At 40.7% G+C, this 20,617-nt stretch overlaps 4 protein-coding genes across 6 annotated transcripts in view; 3 read left to right on the top strand and 1 right to left on the bottom strand.

The window, feature by feature from the left end:
- LOC113164453 (collagen alpha-1(XVIII) chain-like) overlaps positions 1–2,870 on the top strand; it is a 44,215-nt gene extending 41,345 nt beyond the window's left edge. The window contains exons 40-44 of the mRNA XM_026363761.2: positions 343–390; positions 497–559; positions 750–947; positions 1,082–1,197; positions 1,288–2,870. Of these exons, the coding sequence (XP_026219546.1) occupies positions 343–390; positions 497–559; positions 750–947; positions 1,082–1,197; positions 1,288–1,489 (627 nt within the window). The 3' untranslated portion in view covers positions 1,490–2,870. The remainder of the gene's footprint in view (positions 1–342; positions 391–496; positions 560–749; positions 948–1,081; positions 1,198–1,287) is intronic.
- A 186-nt stretch (positions 2,871–3,056) lies between these two features.
- LOC113164107 (apolipoprotein D-like) lies at positions 3,057–4,585 on the top strand. The gene is made up of 5 exons (XM_026363239.1): positions 3,057–3,218; positions 3,374–3,478; positions 3,556–3,677; positions 3,921–4,009; positions 4,110–4,585. Exons 1-5 carry the CDS (start codon positions 3,204–3,206, stop codon positions 4,346–4,348), a joined length of 570 nt encoding a protein of 189 aa, XP_026219024.1. The 5' UTR covers positions 3,057–3,203; the 3' UTR covers positions 4,349–4,585.
- A 160-nt stretch (positions 4,586–4,745) lies between these two features.
- Positions 4,746–8,810, top strand: ggh (gamma-glutamyl hydrolase (conjugase, folylpolygammaglutamyl hydrolase)). Its single transcript, XM_026363543.1, has 9 exons — positions 4,746–4,897; positions 5,044–5,152; positions 5,278–5,328; positions 6,021–6,105; positions 6,185–6,323; positions 6,734–6,840; positions 6,945–7,035; positions 7,125–7,259; positions 7,362–8,810. Exons 1-9 carry the CDS (start codon positions 4,801–4,803, stop codon positions 7,478–7,480), a joined length of 933 nt encoding a protein of 310 aa, XP_026219328.1. The 5' UTR covers positions 4,746–4,800; the 3' UTR covers positions 7,481–8,810.
- Positions 8,811–8,938: 128 nt separating this feature from the next.
- LOC113164301 (dipeptidyl aminopeptidase-like protein 6) overlaps positions 8,939–20,617 on the bottom strand; it is a 163,892-nt gene continuing 152,213 nt past the window's right edge. For all 3 annotated transcript variants that reach the window (XM_026363540.1, XM_026363542.1, XM_026363541.1), the window contains 18 exons: positions 19,667–19,821; positions 19,467–19,564; positions 18,797–18,920; positions 18,654–18,692; positions 18,172–18,279; positions 17,947–18,038; positions 17,016–17,063; positions 16,806–16,924; positions 15,866–15,937; positions 14,611–14,718; positions 14,432–14,501; positions 13,609–13,803; positions 13,324–13,378; positions 13,088–13,187; positions 12,231–12,289; positions 12,066–12,138; positions 11,905–11,978; positions 8,939–11,047 (listed from right to left, as the gene is read on the bottom strand). In XM_026363540.1, coding sequence (XP_026219325.1) covers positions 10,898–11,047; positions 11,905–11,978; positions 12,066–12,138; positions 12,231–12,289; positions 13,088–13,187; positions 13,324–13,378; positions 13,609–13,803; positions 14,432–14,501; positions 14,611–14,718; positions 15,866–15,937; positions 16,806–16,924; positions 17,016–17,063; positions 17,947–18,038; positions 18,172–18,279; positions 18,654–18,692; positions 18,797–18,920; positions 19,467–19,564; positions 19,667–19,821 — 1,739 coding nt within the window. In that variant the 3' untranslated portion in view covers positions 8,939–10,897. The remainder of the gene's footprint in view (positions 11,048–11,904; positions 11,979–12,065; positions 12,139–12,230; positions 12,290–13,087; positions 13,188–13,323; positions 13,379–13,608; positions 13,804–14,431; positions 14,502–14,610; positions 14,719–15,865; positions 15,938–16,805; positions 16,925–17,015; positions 17,064–17,946; positions 18,039–18,171; positions 18,280–18,653; positions 18,693–18,796; positions 18,921–19,466; positions 19,565–19,666; positions 19,822–20,617) is intronic.

The raw sequence follows: 20,617 nt of genomic DNA on the forward strand, positions 1-20,617 counted from the left end.
TGGTCAGAAAATCATTGAGCAGGTTTTATAGTTTGCCCCTGAAACCTAATTCCAGTCCTAATTTAAAAATTCAGCGGGCATTGGAAAATGTGTCCGTTCAGTAATGTGTGCTGCTGTTGAAGGTCAAGCGGTCCCAACATTCAAGAATATGATCAACGATTTATCAGCTAGTCAGCCAGTGTGCAGCGGTGTTTGGTGAAATGATTGATTAGATACTTGATTTTTATCAAACGTTGTTGCACAAGTGAAACAAAGATTTATTGTACCGCATAACCCGAGTGCAAGGAACTCAACTTATGGAATCTAATTGATGGTTTGTGTTTCTGTGTTTTGTTCTCACAGCTGGGAAATCTGATCTACCTCTCCAGTAACATTATACCACAAGATGAGGTACCTGTTACTCTTTTTGCTCAGTAAAAAAAATACTATTGTGCTACACTCTGTTGCAGTATTCATCCATCTAACATTTGTTTTCATTCATTTCATATTAATTTAGCCCCGAGTTGCATATCAGATAAGAGGAGACATCAAGGAAAGAATCATTTCAGTTAATCAAAGGGTGAGTTCGAAATCCCACTATATTATTGTAAAGCTGCTCATTTGAATAAACTACGACCTGGAATATTGAGTAATGGAGACTACTGCAGTTTGTGCTGCATGTTTCTCATTATTTCACTCAAACTACTGTCAAACAGCACTGACAGACTACAAATCCAGACTAACACCAAACATCTTCCTCTCTGTCCCAGCTCAACCTGGTGGCCTTGAACCAGCCCCACTCAGGGGGCATGATGGGGCTTGACATGGCTGACCGGATGTGTTATGAGCAGGCCAAGGCGATGGGCTTGCCTCCAAACTACCGTGCCTTCATTTCATCACACAGGCAAGACCTGGTCCATGTGGTTTACCCTGGTTCCCGGGATACCCTGCCAGTTACGAACCTCAGGGTGAGTCTGCCCCCCCCCCCCCCCCCCCGCCGCTGTTTTGTACTGTCAAAAAAACAACACCACTTAGGCTGAACTTCTTTTACTCTGGATCAGATCATTTCTGAGTGTATCTAGCCTATTTTTCCTTCTTTTAGGGAGACGTGATGTTCAGGAACTGGCGGTCAATTTTCAGTGGCGACGGGGGAAAAATCAACCCCATGATACCCATCTACTCCTTTGATGGCCGGGATGTTTTAGCTGACCCCTTCTGGTGAGCCCGCTTGGTCGACTGCCTGCCTGTTTGTTTCTCTGCGTCTCCATCTGTCTGCTGTGTTGACATTTTCTGTCCTCCCTCTGTCAGGCCTCAGAAGAGCATCTGGCACGGCTCCACCAGCAGGGGCCTCAGAGTGGTCGACAAACACTGCGAGACGTGGCGAGCAGACCACATGTCCGTGATGGGCCAGTCGTCCAGCCTGACCTCTGGTCTGCTCCTGGGCCAGCAGACACGAAGCTGTTCCAACGAGTACATTGTCCTTTGCATTGAGACGCACAAAAACCTTTAAACTCCCCCCCATACCACTCCACCAAGGAACTCCTGTCCCAGCCCCACCGCAAATGCTCCGCACTCTGGGAAAAGATTTGAGTGTCATTGTTAGAAGGACGTTGGTGCTATGTGTAGCATTTTGTGGTATTGAAAACACAGGACGACATTTGAAAACCCCTTCTTCACCGGCAGAGTCTTCGTCCTCGTGTGGCATGGCCCTGTGTTCTTTGTGAGGAGTAGGAAGACGAGGAGGCAGTAACACACACTTGACAGCAGCCATGGTATCCTCTGAAAGGCAAAGTTACAAGAAGTTGATGCTGCACTGTGGAAATCGTTTTGTAGATTGCGTGCAAAGAAAGTTTGCCCCATAGAGGAACATCCCTTTGTGTTGTAAAGCAGTCTGAAAGATTTCCCATTAACTCCAGTGTTGAGGCACACAACTGCAAATCTAATACAGAGCCTGAAGGAGGCTGCCAGTCTCGTTAGCAGCAGCCATATTATTCCATTGCAACAGTACAACTTTCTCAAAGACAATGGGGTAATGACTTACTAATATTACAATGATACATGCACCAGCAGCACCTTAGACCTTCATTTTGTTCGCCTAACTCTAACTAAAAATCCAAAGTAAAGCAACACAAGTGGTTTCACATAGTCACCGGGTATGTTGAGGATGAGAGGTCTCTTTAACAAATGTTCACAATACTGAATGTGGAGACTCAGGGCGCGTGTGGCTGCAGGAATCTGCGCCAGTCTTCAAATGTGGCCGTTTTCATAGATTTTCAAAGACTTTTGTGATGAAAGAGTGGGAAAAAAAAACTCCTTTGTTTACATCTTGCCATGTTTCCGTTTTAATGGATTTATTTCCGGGGATGTTTACTCAGTGTTTCAAGGGCTAGAACCTCCCCCAGCGTACGTTATCTCTTGTCCAACAACACGACGACTAGACAACCAGTGTTGCCACCAAAGAAATTTTTGATGCACTGTACTTAATAAAAAAAACAACTTTAGCTCCACATTTTCATCCTTCTACGTGTTGTGCTCCTCAGCAGCTCTTTAGCTTTACAGGCTATTTAATTTAAATTCAATGACTTATTTATACCATTGCAGCACATAACATAAAATCCAATGATTAAATTTAAGAATGTAATTTATCGTTTGTTTGTCAGATGAGTTCTTCTCACTTTCTTTTGCCTCTTTTGTACAGTTGAATGTTGACGACAGTCAAAAAAAAAGTAAAAAAAAAAACAAACACCCAATGTAGAGATACATATGAAGCAGTGAATTATTGTCATGCTCAAAAACTACTTAAAAGAGCAAAATTCAAAAGGCAAAGGTGGGAGCACATGTTTTTGTATAAATATTTGTGCCTTGTTGAATAAAGTTTTCTCTTTTCATAACCTGCTCTGCTTTCGTTTTCAGTGCTGCTTTTTATTGATTGTACTGAATGGGATGATTGGGTAACTCGTTTTTTCTGCGCTGTAGGTTAAAGGTGCTGTAAACAAAATCCAAATGTGGCTCTTCAAACACAGTTTTCTTTCCAAAGGTCTGGCACAGAAAGAAAAAACATTTTAAAAAGTCAACATGTACTCAGCTTCTGCGGAGCTGATAAGCTGAAGTGCGTGATAGTGGAAGTGCAGCACAACAGATGGTACTTGAACAACAACAGTCTTTCTGTGGGGTTGTCCTTTTACGCCAGAAAATCTTCGTGAGTTTTCCTTTTCCACTTGGACATGGCTGCATTGAAGGTACTGCAAACGTTTTATTTATCTATTGCAATATTAGGTTATGCAGAATGGATCTGATAATCCACTGACTTTGGCGTACTGTTCCCATTCCCATTTTAGATTTACTCAATGAAAAAATTGTTTACTACATGGACTGTTGTAACTTTGATTTAAAGGTCCTGTTCGTGTTCCTCCTGACTGTTGCAGCAGCCCACAGTCAGTCTTTCCACCTTGGCAGTTGCCCTAAGCCATCTACTCAAAAAGACTTCAGCGTTGCAAAGGTAAAATACCAAATAACTGTTATTCAAAATTATATATATTTGACTTATGAACAACCTTTGTTCTGTTTTGCCTCTAGTATATGGGTACCTGGTATGAAATAGAGAAGCTCCCAGCTGCATTTGAAAGAGGGAAATGTGTCCAAGCCACATACACTCTGCTGGAAAACGGGACTGTCAACGTTCACAATCAAGATTTGCTGTAAGTATTTAACCGACACATAGTGAATGCTCCTCAGGAACTTTGAACAATTTAAAAACGACAACGAAAAATCTTTTAGCTCTTTTACCTATATTTGTCTATGGCTTCATTTCTGGGAGAAGTTGTCACTCTTCAGCCCACATATGAATAAGTATGAATAGATTTGTATTTCTCTTACAATTCATGTTATTTTAAGTTGCTGCTATTCTACCTTCTATTTTACCAAACATCGTCATTGTACAGATCTAATGGGAAGATAAGCTCAATTGAGGGTGTTGCCAAAGTCAAAGATCCATCCCAACCTGCCATTCTGGCTGTAAGCTTCTTTAAAGGTATACTGTATATTGTGTATATTGTTTTGCCACCATAATTCGAACACTATAACATTGTGATATATTTTATTTTATACCATCCAAATGTTTCTGTATGCAGGTGTTTCAGATGCTCCCTACTGGGTACTTTCCACAGACTACCAGTCCTACTCTCTGGTCTACTCTTGTTCTGACGTCTTGGGCATTTTCCACATTGACTTTGCCTGGATCCTGGCTCGCACTCGGGTGTTGACCGAGGACATCATTGGGCAGTTACATGATCAGCTGGCTGCTGCCGGTGTAGACGTAAACCGCCTTACAGTCACCAACCAGACCGGGTGTGATGTGACAACCCAATAACTAAACAGGAACGACGCCCAGAGAAATGTCTTTTTTGGGGGTACTTCTAGTTAAAATACATTCTAGAGCATGTCCTCAACACTTCAGCTTGATTAAAGGATATCATGTGGTAGGCTACTTCTACTTGTAGTGGACTAACATCACTTTGTAAGAGAGTGAATACACAAGTGTGACATTCACTCTACGTCAGACTTACTGTTTTAAGCTTAAACAATAAAGTTAGAATATCAGAATGCATTTTGTGCTTCTTTTTTGAAAGCTTTCCTGTTCTTTATATTTATTAACAGAGCAATATGTTGACAAATTAAATGGCATACTATGTACAGACACCTTTACTTTGGCAAAAAAAAAAAAGTGATAAATCGCGATGCTTTTATTCTGAAAAGGCATCCGGAAGTGTTGTCCAACATCGTAACCGGCTGAACAGCGGCGAAGCTCAGACCTGCTACAACATGTTTACCTTTACAAAGATGATGCTCCCGTTTTGCATTTTCTTGTCATGTTTGTCGCTCTATTCCTCAGCCAGGAGAAACGACAGGCCCATTATTGGTAAGTTTGGTGTGTTAGCTAGCACCGCAGGCTAAAAGCGCCGTTGTTACTGACGCTGCTGTGTCACTGTGGGAAGTGAAATGACATGTTGGATGAACTACAATTGTTTCATGGCTGCGTTTGCTTTTTTTGTTAATATTGGAAAGGTGTGCTTGCTCAAGAGGTTTATTCCCCGAAACCAAATCAAACAGCCTACATCGCTGCGTCTTATGTGAAGTTCCTGGAGTCCGCAGGAGCGAGAGTCGTCCCCGTCATGTGAGTCTCTGTCGTCGTCGTCTAACTACTTTCATATCTGTCATTCCTTCAGAAGAAATGCACTAAAACCAGTTTATAGTTCATGTATGGTCTGCCAACTTTATTTTTTATTTTTTACTCTACAGGATTAACCAGACACTGGAGGAGTATAAAACGCTGTTCAACTCCATCAATGGGTAAATGTGTAACACAGTCACCTGTTGAGCAGAGCCTCTGTATGATGCGTTTGAGTTGTCCTGGGAATTTTAAACGCCACTAGAGTTTCACCTGGACACTTTGAATGTGTTGCTAACAAAATATATTTTTTCTAGTTTATTTCGGCTAGTGTATTGCACATGTCATCACAACTTGCCACAGTGTACAATTCACCAATATCTATTGTTATTTCCTATATGCTGTGCAGTATGGATTGTTGTCTGTGCTGCCACTGGATGGGGAATAAACATCTACAACCGTGCTTAAAACAAACTGTCAACAGTACTTGTGGATGTTTCCACCCTTCAATCTAATATGCAATATTAGATATTTATCTAATATCTTTGTTTAGCCCAATTATGACTTAATGCATCACAGTTAGGTTAAAGACTGTGCATCAGTCCTGAAACAGAGACATTTATGCTTTATTTGTGTTTTCAGAGATGGTTTTAAGAGATAAAGACTAGCTGTAAATACAATAGCAGATGAATAAGTGAACCATTACAGGCCTAACAACACAGAGAATTCTAGTGCTTATCACACACCTGAGTTGAACCAGTTCTTACATCATATTGGAAGACGCTCTACTGTTATGACCGCCCCTGTATGAATTGTCATGGCATCTTTGTTTTACAATTGTGACTCGGTTCCAGTGAACTGTTTTTGTTGACAGGATCCTTTTCCCAGGTGGGGGGGTCAGCATCACCTCATCCGGATACGAAAGGGCTGCGAAAATCTTTTATGAACTTGCTATTGAGGTAAAATACTGTAAAATGCTATGAACTAGGTTGTAGTTTGTTCATATTGGATGATGCCGCATACTGCGTGATGTTGCAGGCAAACAAGCGAGGTGACTATTTTCCTGTGTGGGGGACTTGTCTTGGATTTGAGCAGCTGACCTATTTGACGAGTTCAAGTACTCTACTAGCATATACCAATACAAGTGGCGTGTCATTGCCTCTGAACTTCACTGATGGTAAGGCTGTGTGCTAACACATTATTCAATGCTGAGTCTTAACATTAAATCAGCAGTTTATATGTGGATGAAGTCCACGTTTTTTTTTATACTACATAACCGTAAGCTACACCTAATTTCTTAGGAGCTTACCTCCATTACAATTCTTGAACATAACAATTAGATTGACAAGTGTTGAAGAAGTGGCATTTTTACTTTGTTGTCAACTTTGTGGTGTACAGAACATTTTAGTGGTTATTCTTACTGTTTAGCCAGTTTCCATGTCGTTGTTTACAGGACCAGAATTAACTTAACCATATTTTATAATAATATGATATCAACTGCATTATGGAAAATGCATAAACATGTTTTTTTTTTCTTTCTTTCTTATTTCGTTATTAATGATCATAATCCTATGATGCATTTTCAAGATACCAAAGACAGCAGGATGTTTAGAGGGTTTCCAGCTGAACTTATGGAAGACCTAGCTTCTCAGCCACTGACAGAAAATTCTCACAAGTGGAGTTTGGGATTGCTGGTAGGTCTGTCATTACTACCATTATTAAAAGAAAATAGTGAATGCAAATAAAAGCAGGGGTAATTGGGTCTGCTGCTAACCTTTTTTTCTTTGACCCCTTCTAGACTTACAACACCAATGAGCAGCTGAAGAAGTTTTACAAAGTTCTCTCCACAAATACAGATGGAGAAACAGAGTTTGTGTCAACCGTGGAAGGTAGCGTATAATGAGTCGTCATTTACAAGTTCATAAAGTTTCCTGAAGAGAACCGCTGAAACGAGCACTTACACTTTCCCTCTTTGCAGCTTATGATTATCCAATTTATGGGACACAGTGGCATCCAGAAAAAAATGCATTTGAATGGACGAGACCTTATATTTCACACTCTCCATCGGCCGTGAAGACCACCTTCTACATGGCTGAATTCTTTGTCAGTGAAGGTATGAGCACCGCATTTATTTTTGTTTCCTGGCTGAATAGCCAATAGCTGCCAGATAGTTTCTGTGATGTGTAAATATTATTATTGTTTTCTGTCCCTACAGCCAGGAAGAGCTTTCACAGATTTGAGTCAGAGGAGGGGGAGAGCAAAGCACTGATTTACAACTACAGTCCTGTTTACACTGGGCACAAGAGTGGCTTTGAGCAGATCTATTTTTTCTGATGCATGTTTGCAGAGGGCTTTTCATAATCTGCTGCTGATTGGCTGTCCCAATCATGTGACTCGGGGATGTTTACAGATATTTAAACCTGGTTTGCTATTGCATTTGCTGCTCTCTCCCTTTGTTGAATCTGCAACTAAACAATCTGTAAACTGGAAATTGGATAGAATTATACAAGCTGCATGGTGCAGTGGAGGACTAAAGGAAATGTAAGCTCATGCTTTGTGGATGCTGTAGCTGGGTCTGCAGCGGGGGCGCTACTGTTGGGACATTTTTGGATTTTTGCCTTGAATATTTGAATGTTTTTAAAAGAATCAACATAATTGAAGATATATTGCTGCATTTTGATGATGAAATTTACCAATTATAAGTTGTAAAGCTGCACTAATCAATATTCTATTGAACTTGCCATTGTAACCTGAAGGAGGTTGTGCATAATGACAGATTTATAGAGGTTTATCACCCATCTCAGCAGTATCCCTAAACTCTGTGGAGCATTTTATCATTTTGCTTATTGGGACCTTTACTGTCATTAAGCTTGTATCCAGTCACAGTAGGCAACAGTGTTTAGCAAGAATAATAATGAGTAAAAGCAGCTCGACATCCAAGGGTAAACTAGCTGATGAATGTAGTGGAGCATTTGATAGCCAAAGAGAGTTCATGTTGGACCCATCTGTGTCCAAAGAAACAATCACCTGCTAACACGTAACTGTTAGTATTTGAATTGTTCTTTTTGCTGCTGGCCAAAAATCATTACAGCTGTAAAAGTCACAGGTAATAAAAACAAATGAGCCAAAAACATGGAAGGCTGATAAAATATCTATTTTTTTTAATACTAACATTTACCTTCATGCCACAATCTGCCATTAATCTCCGTCTGTACTTTGGATAACAAAGTTGAACATCTTGAAAAAGTCTTGAGCCAAAGGCAAGAAAGTTCACTGTCGCCATTGGCATTTATAAAGTCCACTTCCAACTCAATTCAAGGACAGCAACAGGAGAACAGAAATTAATAGTCAAATGTAACTTCCAAAATCCTTTATGCACAAATAACACTCAGGTAATATTGTTTTTTTTCTTTCTTTTTTTAGAATAAAATGATATTTGAATAACATTTACACATCAAGCTGACGAGACTGGGATCTTAATCACAATACTACTGGAAATGTAATTTATGCAATCCAGTAAGAAACATTCAAGATGTCAAAATTACCATGTGGAACTGAGCTATCGGGGATAGCGCTGCAAATAACCTCTTAACATGCACTGAAAGGTGAAATGTAACACAAATGACCATTCAAATAAACAAAAACAAACAAAAAAAGAATTAAATTTGTGCCTTGAGAATTCATTTTGTATCTTTCGTATGACCTGGACTTGTTTTTCCTTATATACAAATGCGTTATTTCTCAGAATATACAGTGCCTATGAAAAGTATTCACTCAATCAGCTTTGTGCAAGTTCAATTCTTTTAATTGGATTGTCCTCTGGGCTCTGACTCCACTCCACAACGTTAATGTTGTTCTGCGGATGTGTAGGCTGCACGTGTGTGGGGTCGTTCCAATGTTTCAAGATTTTACTACATTTGTTTTAGCCTCTTTCACATCTCATGTTTTTCAGCCTTAATGTTTTGCAGAGTTGCTTGGAGTGGTCTTTTGTCTCCATGTCATACTTGTATGTAGGATACATAGGTATGTAATTGCAGTATTTAAATGGCAATCATAGGAAACGCATTCACTGCAAACAGGGGATGACTGTTTAAGTAATTGTGTGACTTCTAAAACCACAGTTTAACTGGGTGAATATGCAAATCGCTCATCTTCTAGTTTATCCAGCAGAATACTTTGTGGGTGAATACTGTTTATGGGAACTGTAGCACTAATCCCAATCCTAATTGTTTCCTGTTATTTTTTCTGTTGTACGTTGTATTGCACCGATTTAATGCCGGTAGCGCGACACAGCACTGTCACGACAAACTCTGGTTACTGTACTAGTTATACACCTTCTTGACCCACCATTCTTAAACATCTCAGAAGCAATGGTGCATGCAGTATCTGTACATTTTGAGTTTGGTGTAAAAAGGTCATTGGTCATATTTCCAGTGAATGGTTTATATATATTTTTTTTCTCAGTGAAGCTCCAGAATTCATTTTCTGAATCTAGCATTAGCTGTTGAAACTAGCTTATCCTAATAAATATTAAGCTATAGATTTAAAACAAAAGTTGGCATTGCAGGAATATGCTTTTCAGATTTCTTGAAAGTTAGATGAAGGAAAAAAAAAAATGGACCACTCTCATGTTTGTTAAATATTAATTAATAGAAGTAGAGGGAAAAATCCTGTATTATTATTATTTTTTACTTTGGTCTTCATACAATTTAAACAAGTTATGGTGCTAGAGGACAGACATGGGAGTGATGTCAAACATCTCGTGTAACCTGTCAAGAAAACGGAATAAGCATAATTCCCAAAATGTCAAACCGTTTCTATAAAACTAGCTTTGTTGTAATTCATAAATGCAGTCCCGCAGCAGGATGTTGTCTGACAAAGTAAGGCACAGTGACTAAAATAATTTAATACCTTTTCCTGTTTTTTTTTTTTTTTAAATCAATATTAAGAAACTCATGGTATTTTTTTCTTCTTCCAAACATGTAACCAGTTATTCAGCATTACTGAAATACATAAAATGAAGCTACGAGATGAAACCAACATCAGGGCAAACATGAAAACCGAATGAAAACAAACGGTATCTGTAATAGCTGAATGTTCGTGTGCTATTTTACATACTGTAAGAACGATTGACACAACGACAGTCCAACATGAAAAGTTCTTCACAACTTTAAAAATAGTAACATTTCCTGTATCCGCACAATTCCAGACACCCCATAGAAACAACCACCAGTGTTTTTATTTTTCCCACCAGGTGTCTGTTTTCCGATATCGATATGCAAGCCCACGAGTGTGCTATAAGATGTTCCTTCTCCTCACAGCTTGAAAGTCTGTGTGAGAGCTGGCGATTTCTCTCCACTGCTTTCGAGGAGCTGCTCCACCCTGCTGTGAAAGAGACTGCTTTCCGCTGAATCGGTATACTCCAGAACATCGTGTCAGGTCGTCAGTTTTTTTGTTGGCTCTCTGTGGGGGGGGAGGGCTTCTCGATTGAAACTCAGGGCAGAAGATGAGGATGGGAGGATTGGTGTACATGTAGGAGATGATCCGTCTTCAGCAGGAGAGGCAGTTTCAGGTTCAGCATGCGGACGGTCGGAGCCCAGATGCAGCGAGTCGATCCAAAAGAAAAGGGAGCAAAGAACAGATGAGGGGCGGATTGTGGACAGCTGGACACCAGAGTTGTGCTTGAGCACAGTGACGGGATGGAGCAGGGGAACCGTAGTCGTTAGTGATGGTGGTGCTGGTGCTGGCAAGCTAACCCTCGTCTTCACTCTCTTCCTCCAGCGCCTCTTCAAACACTCTTTCTGGTAGCCTGAAGCATTCCTCGAAGAAGTTCACCAGGGACTGGCTGAGGTGCTGCCGTGTTGCTTCGCTGTGAATGAAGTGGCCTTCATCTGGGTAGATCTAAGGCATAAAGGAGAAGGGAAGCACATGAATAGAGGCACACAGTCTCACAGGAAATGCAATATGTTGTATACGCTGAGCCACAACATTGTGGGCACCATGACTTTGAAAAGGTAACAAGTTGCAACAGTGAGTTGTTTTGGAGGAGCTCTGTCCCAGTTACAGTTCAGTACCTACTGTATGTATTAGGATTAATGACATACTGTCGCTCTATAGTGCAGGATTAAGACTGAATACACACAGGAATAAGATAAGAATATTAGTCTTAGCGTGAAAGATAAGAGAGAACGTACGTATCTTATATTATATATTTATTTTTGTGGTGCTCCCAAAATCTTTGATTGACAATTAAAATAATAATTGAATTATACACAAAGAGAAATTTGATCAACTACCTGTATTTATCTTTTTAGTTATATGTATTTCTTTTAAAACTTAATTCAAATTAATATTCTGAATCGGAAGTTTCACAGAAATGTAGAAATTCGTGTTCATGTTTACACAAAACGACCTACAAACTACAATGGTTACCAGGTTAACAAGGTTAACGTGTGCAAGTGTGTTAACCTGTATGGGCCTCTAATAAGCTTCAGTGGCCGTTCAGCTGCAGTACATTGTATTTTAATTGGATTAGTCGTGGTGTTAATGCAGGACGGCCAAGAAGGTCTCATAATCTCATTATGTGGAATGAAGGCATTGTGAAAGGCTAATCCTCAGCGTGCTCTGGGATCCCCGCTGAGATCACAAAGCTCCCAAAGGTTGGAGAACAACTGAACCAGAAAAAAAAAAAGAGACAAGCAGAGGAAATGAATCTGCCGCTGCTAAAGTTCTATGAGCATGAAAGTGGAACGGCATACCTGTAAGGTGTAGTTGGCCTTTTCATTTATGAGCTGGGCGATGAACTTTGCTGTGTGTTGGAAATGTACTTTTTCTGAAAAGAGAGTGCGACACAGATGCCAGAACGTCTGATTTGTGCATTCCCTTACGGTCCGGTATGTTTCAATGATCCTTGACTTACCATCAGCTGTTGGATGTATAATAAGAAACTTCTTATCCATGAACTGAGATGCTCTGTGTGCTAAATTAGCCATCTGAAGAGTTATAAGACAGACAAGAACAAATGAGCTCTAATTAATACAGAAATGATCACAAACATAAATAAAAAAGTTCAATCATATCTTACTGTGTATGCCCTGGGATCAGGTTTAGGAAGCCCGAGATACCTCTCTGAAAATGCTGACGCTGCAGGAGAAAAAGTTGCAATTAATAATCACTTTGACAACAAAATTAAATTAACATTAGTAACAAGATTGACACATAATTTCTCTTGTTCTTTGACCATTTTAAAGGCAGAAGAACATAGTTTCCACAGTTTTTCCTTTACCATATTCAAATGTATTCACCCTTCTATATATTCTTTAATCTCCAAGCAAGTGTGGACCGGCTTCATTTGCAATTCCAAACTTATAGAATGTCATGACATGTCTCTCACCCCCTCTGGCAAAGCAACAGGAAATCAAATAGATGGGAAATCATTCACATTGCGACGCCCAGCTCCTCCTTAATTTGCAGTTTCTTGACTCGGGGCGCCTACAGCTACAGGAGCCCCCGTCTCCCGTTTCCCCACCCTCGCTTGCTGCCACTCTGCTGATACACAATTCTGCATTTCACACATTTTTATTCCTTTGGTGGCTGCGGCCAGGCAGATGTAGATAACAATGCCTGGCACCGTTACGATCGTGTTCTTCGTTCATCATATCTGCACCATCACACTGTCGAGCTGAACAAGCTGGTGTTTTTTTTTTTTTTTTTCCTCCCCCCTTTCTCACACAGCGTACACACAGTATACAGAATACACCAGTCACTAAAATAACTCTTAGCTGCAGGGGCGAAAGGGCTAGACCGGCCATCTCTCCTTTCCTTTTGAATGGTTTGTGACAGCACTGGATACTGAATGAGGATGCTGAGATGCTATATTTCCTGACTACACAGAGCAGAAACTATTGGGATTTTTTGGCACAACTCCGCCACACAACCTACCATATAACTCAAAGTCTGTAATGGGTGACAGGACAGCGCCACATTTTACAGGAGAATCCTCCCCGCTGACCAACAGGCTGGTCACATAGCCGCCATACACCTGAGATACAAACGACAAACAAATGTGTGTTATCACCTAGAATTAGGCTGATGTGCAGCTGCTACAGTGGATGTAATAAATTATAATAGTCCAACCTGGATGTTGATATGATTCTTACAGCAGAGGCTAATCTTACCTTTCCAAAAGCCCCAACTCTTGCTTTGTCAACATAAGGCTCTTTCAAAATAAAACTGAAAAATATGAAGAGAGCTTGTGGTTAGGGAGATCATTTCTGTATTGTAACTTTGGCATACACTGCATCACCTGCACTCTTTAAAGATGTAACTAGATGGGCACAGGTGTTGGAAAAGCATCTCCCATAACAGATATTTTTAGCTCAAATTGTCTCAAACTCTACAGAAGCAAACAGCACATCCTGGGACTCAGTTGATATTTATTGCACGTTTCCTCCTCCACATACTTGAGTGCATCCTTTTGATCCTGTTCCTCGAACACGCCCAGTTTCTTCTGGATCCAGTGCAGCAGGTTTGTGCCCTGGAAGCCGCTGCCTCGTCCGTCGCAGCGCACCACGACGGCACCGAAGCTGCTCACCAGCACCGTGGCCCAGTCCATGTGAAACTGCTCTGACACCATCTGGCCACCAGGTGTCCCATCGCTGCATGTGAACGACCATAATAGTGTGGTCACTGTACAATCAAGGCTGCTAAGTGCCATGCTTTATCCTTACTGTAAAAATAAATAGATCATAAATGGTGAGCTTGTCTCTGTCTGCAATCCTGTGGGTGCATGATGCTATGAAATTCCCTGGTAGTATCAATGAGCTGGCAATAAGCTACACTGTGCCGCATGTAATGGATTTTTTTTACTTTATTCCAAAGTTCTGGCGTGATGTTTATAGATAAGAAGTCATGATCACTTTTGAAGGATGGAAAAAGTCAATACACAGGGATTTATGGTTTTGGAAATGTACAGCTGAAAAGCCCGGGTTTGAGCTGCAGAGTACAAGGCAATCTGAGGCCCGAGGGAAGGAATGCTAATGAACGAATGAGAAGGATGAGTTTCCCCCGTTCACACTGCAATTATTATCCAGTGTGAAGGTCAAAGCAGCACTTCTTTGTTTTAGATGAATGTGTCTGATTAGAAACAGAAGACTCTCCATTGATAAGAACAGCCAGGTCCTCATGTAACCCTTGAGAGAAATGGGGACGTGAGCCAGCTCTGCTAGTGGACACAAGCGTTTACTCTGTGTGTATCTGTGTGTGCGAAAAGGTGTTCATACGTACACAAGCAGAAGCAGCGGGTAGGTGGATGTGTCCACAAAGCCGGCGGGTTTGAGGATCTGCAGTGATAAGGCTGTAAAACAAAAACATTAAACACACTGAGTTAGACATCTAACCCATAATGTACCATCCACCAAAGCATGTTCAGTTTGAATGTGCTTTCTGTTGTATTGTATACTTACTGTAGTCCTCCATGTTTATCTCCTTGTACTCCACTGTGGGCATCTGCATGGAGTCCACCATCAGCCTCAGGTTCTCATTGCTCTCCAGTTTATATACTTCAGCGATACCTGCAGACACCACATGATTCATCGATGAGACAAAGGTTGAAGTGGATGTGTGATCATTATGTGTAACTAACAACTATAGTATTAATCAGGCTGTTTCATAATGTAAATTATTTGTTTTTAATAAATTGGTATAGGAATGTGCAGCTAAAATACACTAAAGAAAACAGCTCCACACAATATCACAACCTCCCACACTGTGAACACAACACAAACCAGATAAAAACAGGCATGCCTGCAGCTGAGACTGTGACCTGGATTCTCCTATGCCCAACTTTATTCCTTGACAGGTTGTCCTACAAAGACGCCAAGCTGAGCTTCTTCAACAGCTACAGCTGGGTTGGTGCAACACTAACTTATCTCAGTTGGTTTCATTGACTGCTGAAGTCAAAGGGGAGCCAGCAAACACTGTACTTAAGATTGGTCTTTAAACTGTGAAAAGGCAGCACCCGGGAGGGAAATCAACAAAGAGCTGCCAGGTCTGTCCAGTGTGACAAACTCAGATAAAACCTGTCAAGGTGCCGGGAGGAAAACTTCTGTTAACCTACCTACCTACTAAAAGAAGCAGAGCTCTGGCTGAATTACTCACTGGGGCATCACACAGCAAGTGTATTTCTGTGAGGATGCATACCCTAACTCTAATGTCACAGTGACTCTACCACTGTTATATGTGTCATTTTTGTCATGTTAATATCAATATAATCCTAGAGAAGTTTGTTAACATACAATAGAAAAACAACATTTACATTAACGCACTTACAAAACACTTAAAAGCTAAATACATAAAAAAAAAAACAATCATTGCAGCATTACAGACTTGTTTTTAACATAGTCAGGGCAGGAACCTCACAGAGACACTGAGTGACACACACTGTAGCAATCAAATTACAGCATGCAGATATTGTTGCTGGGCAGGATATAATTTAATGAGGATGACCATAGTGAGGGGTAATGTGATTACTGCCATCATGCTGGACTTGGCTTGTGGACAGACAATGACTGAGTGCACAGGTGGTCATTCTGTGCTAGAGCACGTCTGTGCACTTTTGACAAGGTCACTTTTGATGTAGCTATTATGTTAATAGCTTCAAGGTCACATGTAGTGTCTTTAACATAATAATAAAATTATCAAATCAAAACGTGTACTCACTTTCTCTGTCTTGCGTTTCACTTTCTGCATCTCTCTGTGTCTTGTAAACTGCTACAAATGGGATGTCTGGGCCTGGATAGAGAAATCAGAGTTTCAAATAAAACTGAGTTGGATAACGAGACATGAACAGATATGTAGTTTCATTTTTTTTTTTCATGCTGTTCAACCGGTGATTTTTATTTAGAGAACACCTGCAAATGGGAATTCAGGTTTTTTTTTTCATGTTATTGTTGTGACATGCAGGTGCTAAGATTTTACTTCCTGTTAGGCAGGATTAAAGTCTGAATTCATCATCAAATGCACCGTGGAGTCAAAGTCTCCTCCAGTTACTGCACATAATGGGGAATAAAAAAAAAAGGAAAGCCAGAGAGAAACATCCTCTTTGTCTGTCGCATAAAGAGACAGGTCTTTGCATAACTGATTTATGTAATGCAATAGCTGGAATAGTTTGTCCTTAACCAGGTCACAAACAGAGGCTGAGGCCTTCTAGCTAAGCCCTAAAATGGACAATAAAATACAGTGATTGATGCACTTAGCAGATTGGTAACACAGAACAGGAACCCTGGGCTGTGTTTGGTGGACTTGACATAAAATGTAGCAACTATACAATAACTAACTAAATAAATTTATGAATTATTATTAACAGTAACTGATACTCTATTGACCGCTTAGGGAAGTTTTTGTGGACAGGCGTTAGGAATCAGGAATCAAACCACAGTCATAGTACATTTACTTAAATGCTTCCTCACTTTGAGGTATATTACACCAACTTTGTATTTATTTGTTCTTTAAGATTAATATTGTGCATAAATATAACAGGATTATAATGTATGTTGTATTACTACAGATTAGAAATACCTCCACATGGACTAAATTCTACATTCAATTACAATTTATCCATAAAATATGTGGTGACATGAGTCAAACTTGTGTTAATTACCTTGGCACTTGAGCAGGAAGTAGCTCATGTTGCGGCTGAAGGAACCGCTGATGTAGCCACAGCTGTTGGACAAGGCGCACGTCAGACATCGGCGATTGAATGAACCGAAGGCGTCGGCACTACGGAAACGAAGAGGAAGACATGTAAGATTCATAATCACATTGATGTCTGGGTGAAGGGGCTGAGATCAGCTGCTGCAAACTCCATTACCTGTATAAATGCCTTCGCTTAGGACCATCTTCAGTGCTCAAGAAGTATCTACAGTAACAAAAAGAAGAAGAGCTGCGTTGAGCACTCAGAGTGAAAGGAAACCACCTGGAATATACACTCACTAGAATAGATGTTTCATAAATCAACAAGAGCGGGTGAATCTTTTTATTACAGAAGGAGGCCATAGCATTGCACCTTTAGGTGAGAGACACTGGGAACAAAAGAGCAACTGTATGTTCGCGTGCGGGGAACGCAGGCGTGTGCACACATGTGAGGTCATGTTGGTCATATCAAAGTTGCGCTGTGGCCAGGAGTGGGGGGAATGAAATTATCTGGAAGCAAATGGGGGATGAGTCACACCCCACATGGGTGCCACAGAGACACGGGGCGTTTTTTACACTGAGCACATTCGCAGAAGTTTATTGTGTGGAAGCGTTTGAGCTAATGGAGGGACGCGAGGCTCAGCGCATTAGAAAAATAAGCGCGGTTGCCTTCGCATCAGTGCTACTCATAGATCATAATTAGTATAAGGTTTGACGAACAGGATCACTTTCCTGCTGGACAGCAACAATTAATCTCCTTCACTGTGCTCCGTCCACGGTGCTGAAACATTCAACTGCAGAGCTTCAGCACCTCGGAGAGAGGCTGAGAAAAACGCCGCATTTGAACGTGGGGGGTGTCTAATGCAAGTGAGTTTACTTATCACGGAAACAAGCTTTGTACATTTCTAAATGACCAAAATCACATCAAACACGATTTACAATAAAGCCTTAAAGATGCTTTCAGATATTCTTTAGTGTTCAAGCTGCATGTATTGCTCATGCTAGTATATTTATGTCTCCTCAATATTTCTCTTGTTAAGGTTATAGAGAGGAGACAGGATTGACAAAACAACTGTGAGTGGAGGTGGTGGCGGTTTGAGAGTTCTCACATCAGCTGGCTCTCCTCATTGTAGGCCAGGACTTGGGTGACATCCCAGTCTCCAGAGGTGATGGACTGCAGTGTGTCTGTACTGGTGTTGGGCTTTAGGGTGTAGAAAAGCAGACAAGAGTATATATTTAGATGATTTAAAATGAGGATAAAACCAACCCTCTTTATGTGTTTCGCTATTTAGTCTTAACCATATCATCTTCGTATCACATGTTCGTGATCATACCTGGGAAATGGACATGGAGATGTGGAAGAACTTCCCCCTGCCTCCTTGAGGAATGGCCCGGGTGAAGAAAAGCTTCAGACCATCTTTGGAGAACAGCGGTTTCTCATTCTGAAAACCCAGAGAAAATGATAAAGTCACTGATTTAACTGATTTAAAGTAAAAAAATGCCTTTATAAACAAGTTGATAATTTTCATTAGCTGCAATAATAATAATGCTGATCATTATATAGAGTGTTACAAAGTTTTAAAAGAAACTAAAAAATACATACAGCACTAATTATTTAAAATGTTAGTGTTTAATCTAATTTCTGCTCAACACCAAGTAGTCTTTATGAATCACTGACAAGATACAAGTAATAGCACATTTAATAAATAACTAATAAACAGCATAGAAGTCAGTCTCATTATTTGAGCCAAATCTTTATCAGCAAGTCCGAAAACACTGGATAGAGTATAACTTCAGTGTGTGTCGATGTTCTCACCTGTCTGTGCAGCCATCCTTCACTTTCATCTTCATGTTTCTAACAGAAATAATAAAACAGACACCATAAGAACAGCCGTTGATGTATCGAGCACGCTGTGCACCATGCATTATAAAAACATACACCGTGGATTTAAGGCGTACCTTAGTGCAGACCCCTGTAGTGGCTTCGCACAGCGTCAGCACTGAGATGTTCTGGGCTCTGTTAAGCCAGTTGATGGCCAGCTTGGTGGTCGTGGCCCATTTCACCATGGTCACATAGTATTCACTAACAAACCGAGAGATTATTTAGGAACGATTAACTTTGCTTACACTTCCAGGTTTGCGCATCAGCGTCGTCAGCGGGTGGAGGATCGCTCACACAAAAAACATAGTGCCAAAATATTTCTGGTCACTAACTGCAGATCATGATAGAATTTTAAAAAGGGATGAAACATTAATGATCTCTAGTGGGAAAATTGAGATATTAGAGGAGCACACAGTATAATGAGGCACAGCGAAAGAGCTGGAAAAACTGGGTATAAATGTGAACACAGCAAACAGGAGCATTAAAGCTAATGGCACTAAACATGGGACCGCATTAAGTAGAATGTATCACTGGAGAAAAATAAAATTCAGAATCATACAGTTACAGTCTGAATCGAATTTAAATGACATTATGAGACATAATGTTCAAATCAATATATGCAGATGCTACAGGACACATGGACGTATCTATGATTATGAACTAAATATGTGAATCTTTGGCATAAACACAGGATGTGTATAATGTGCATGGTGCAACTGAGCGGAGAGACGGGTTTCCATGTCTCACCTTATCCTGGGATCGTCAGGTCTCCTCATCTCGATGGTGTGAAGAGGCCCGTTAAGGTTCACAACATAAAGCGTGATGACTGGATTCTCCTCACCGGCCTGAACAAGACACAAGAAAACACAGTCTGTCAATCTTTACATTAGATTACCTATTGACTCCAGAGAAAACAATCAAATCTAGCTATTCAAGTGTTGTTGCACCTTAGGGTAGTGATACTCTTTCCCCATGGGGTAGGGCGTGCCTGTGAACATTGGCAGCTCCATCCTGGGCACCAGGGTGTCGTTGATGGTGGCGTAGGCTAACCTGGCACCGTCTGGAGACCACCAATGCGCAATGTGGGAGTGGAAGATCTCCTCTGGAAGAGTCAGAGCAGAATGTCCAGTAATCAAGATGACAGCGAATAAAAAAAAAACCCAAACAGCAGAAACGCAAGTTCATTAGATGGCTAACAGATGTTCTGGGAGAAATGGCTTTTTAAATGTATACATATGTTTTTCCATTTCACCCCCGTTCACCCATTAAATTGCAGTTTTTCACTATGATCCATTTTTCCAAATCAACAGTAACACAAATGCCCCCCAAAAAAGGATAAAACACCCTCAAAGAATTAGGTCAAAATGGCAGAAAATGAAAAGGTTATCCTCTCTGCACTGTCAGCAGTTCACTTTACTAACTCTTACCTGACCTGTTTGCTATATTTCAACTCTCTCTCTCTCTCACTCTCAAACCTACACACACAAAACCAAAAAAACAAAGAGGCCCAAATGTTGAGATCATAAATCACAGCAGCTTTTAATCTCCGTACGGCCTATCGACCAAAATAGAATTAGATTTCCTAGAAAATGAGTCAAACAGCAATTTCTCACTATGTACAGTGCAACTACACAGTGTACTTCACCAGATAACTTTTTGTTTTCAGGTTGTTGTTACCTCCGTGTGTGTGTGTGTGTGTGTGTGTGTGAGAGAGTGAGTGTTCCACTTTCAGCAAGCTACTAGCTTCAGCTCGTACCAGACTTATGACCCACTGCAAAGGGTTCCCTTGAGGCCTTCTCTGTGTGCAGGTGTGTGTATAAAATTATATAGCAATAACACTCACTCACACACACACACACACACACACACACACACACACACACACACACACACACACA

Source organism: Anabas testudineus, chromosome 2, assembly GCF_900324465.2.
Source record: "Anabas testudineus chromosome 2, fAnaTes1.2, whole genome shotgun sequence".
NCBI classification, from domain to species: Eukaryota; Metazoa; Chordata; class Actinopteri; order Anabantiformes; family Anabantidae; genus Anabas; species Anabas testudineus.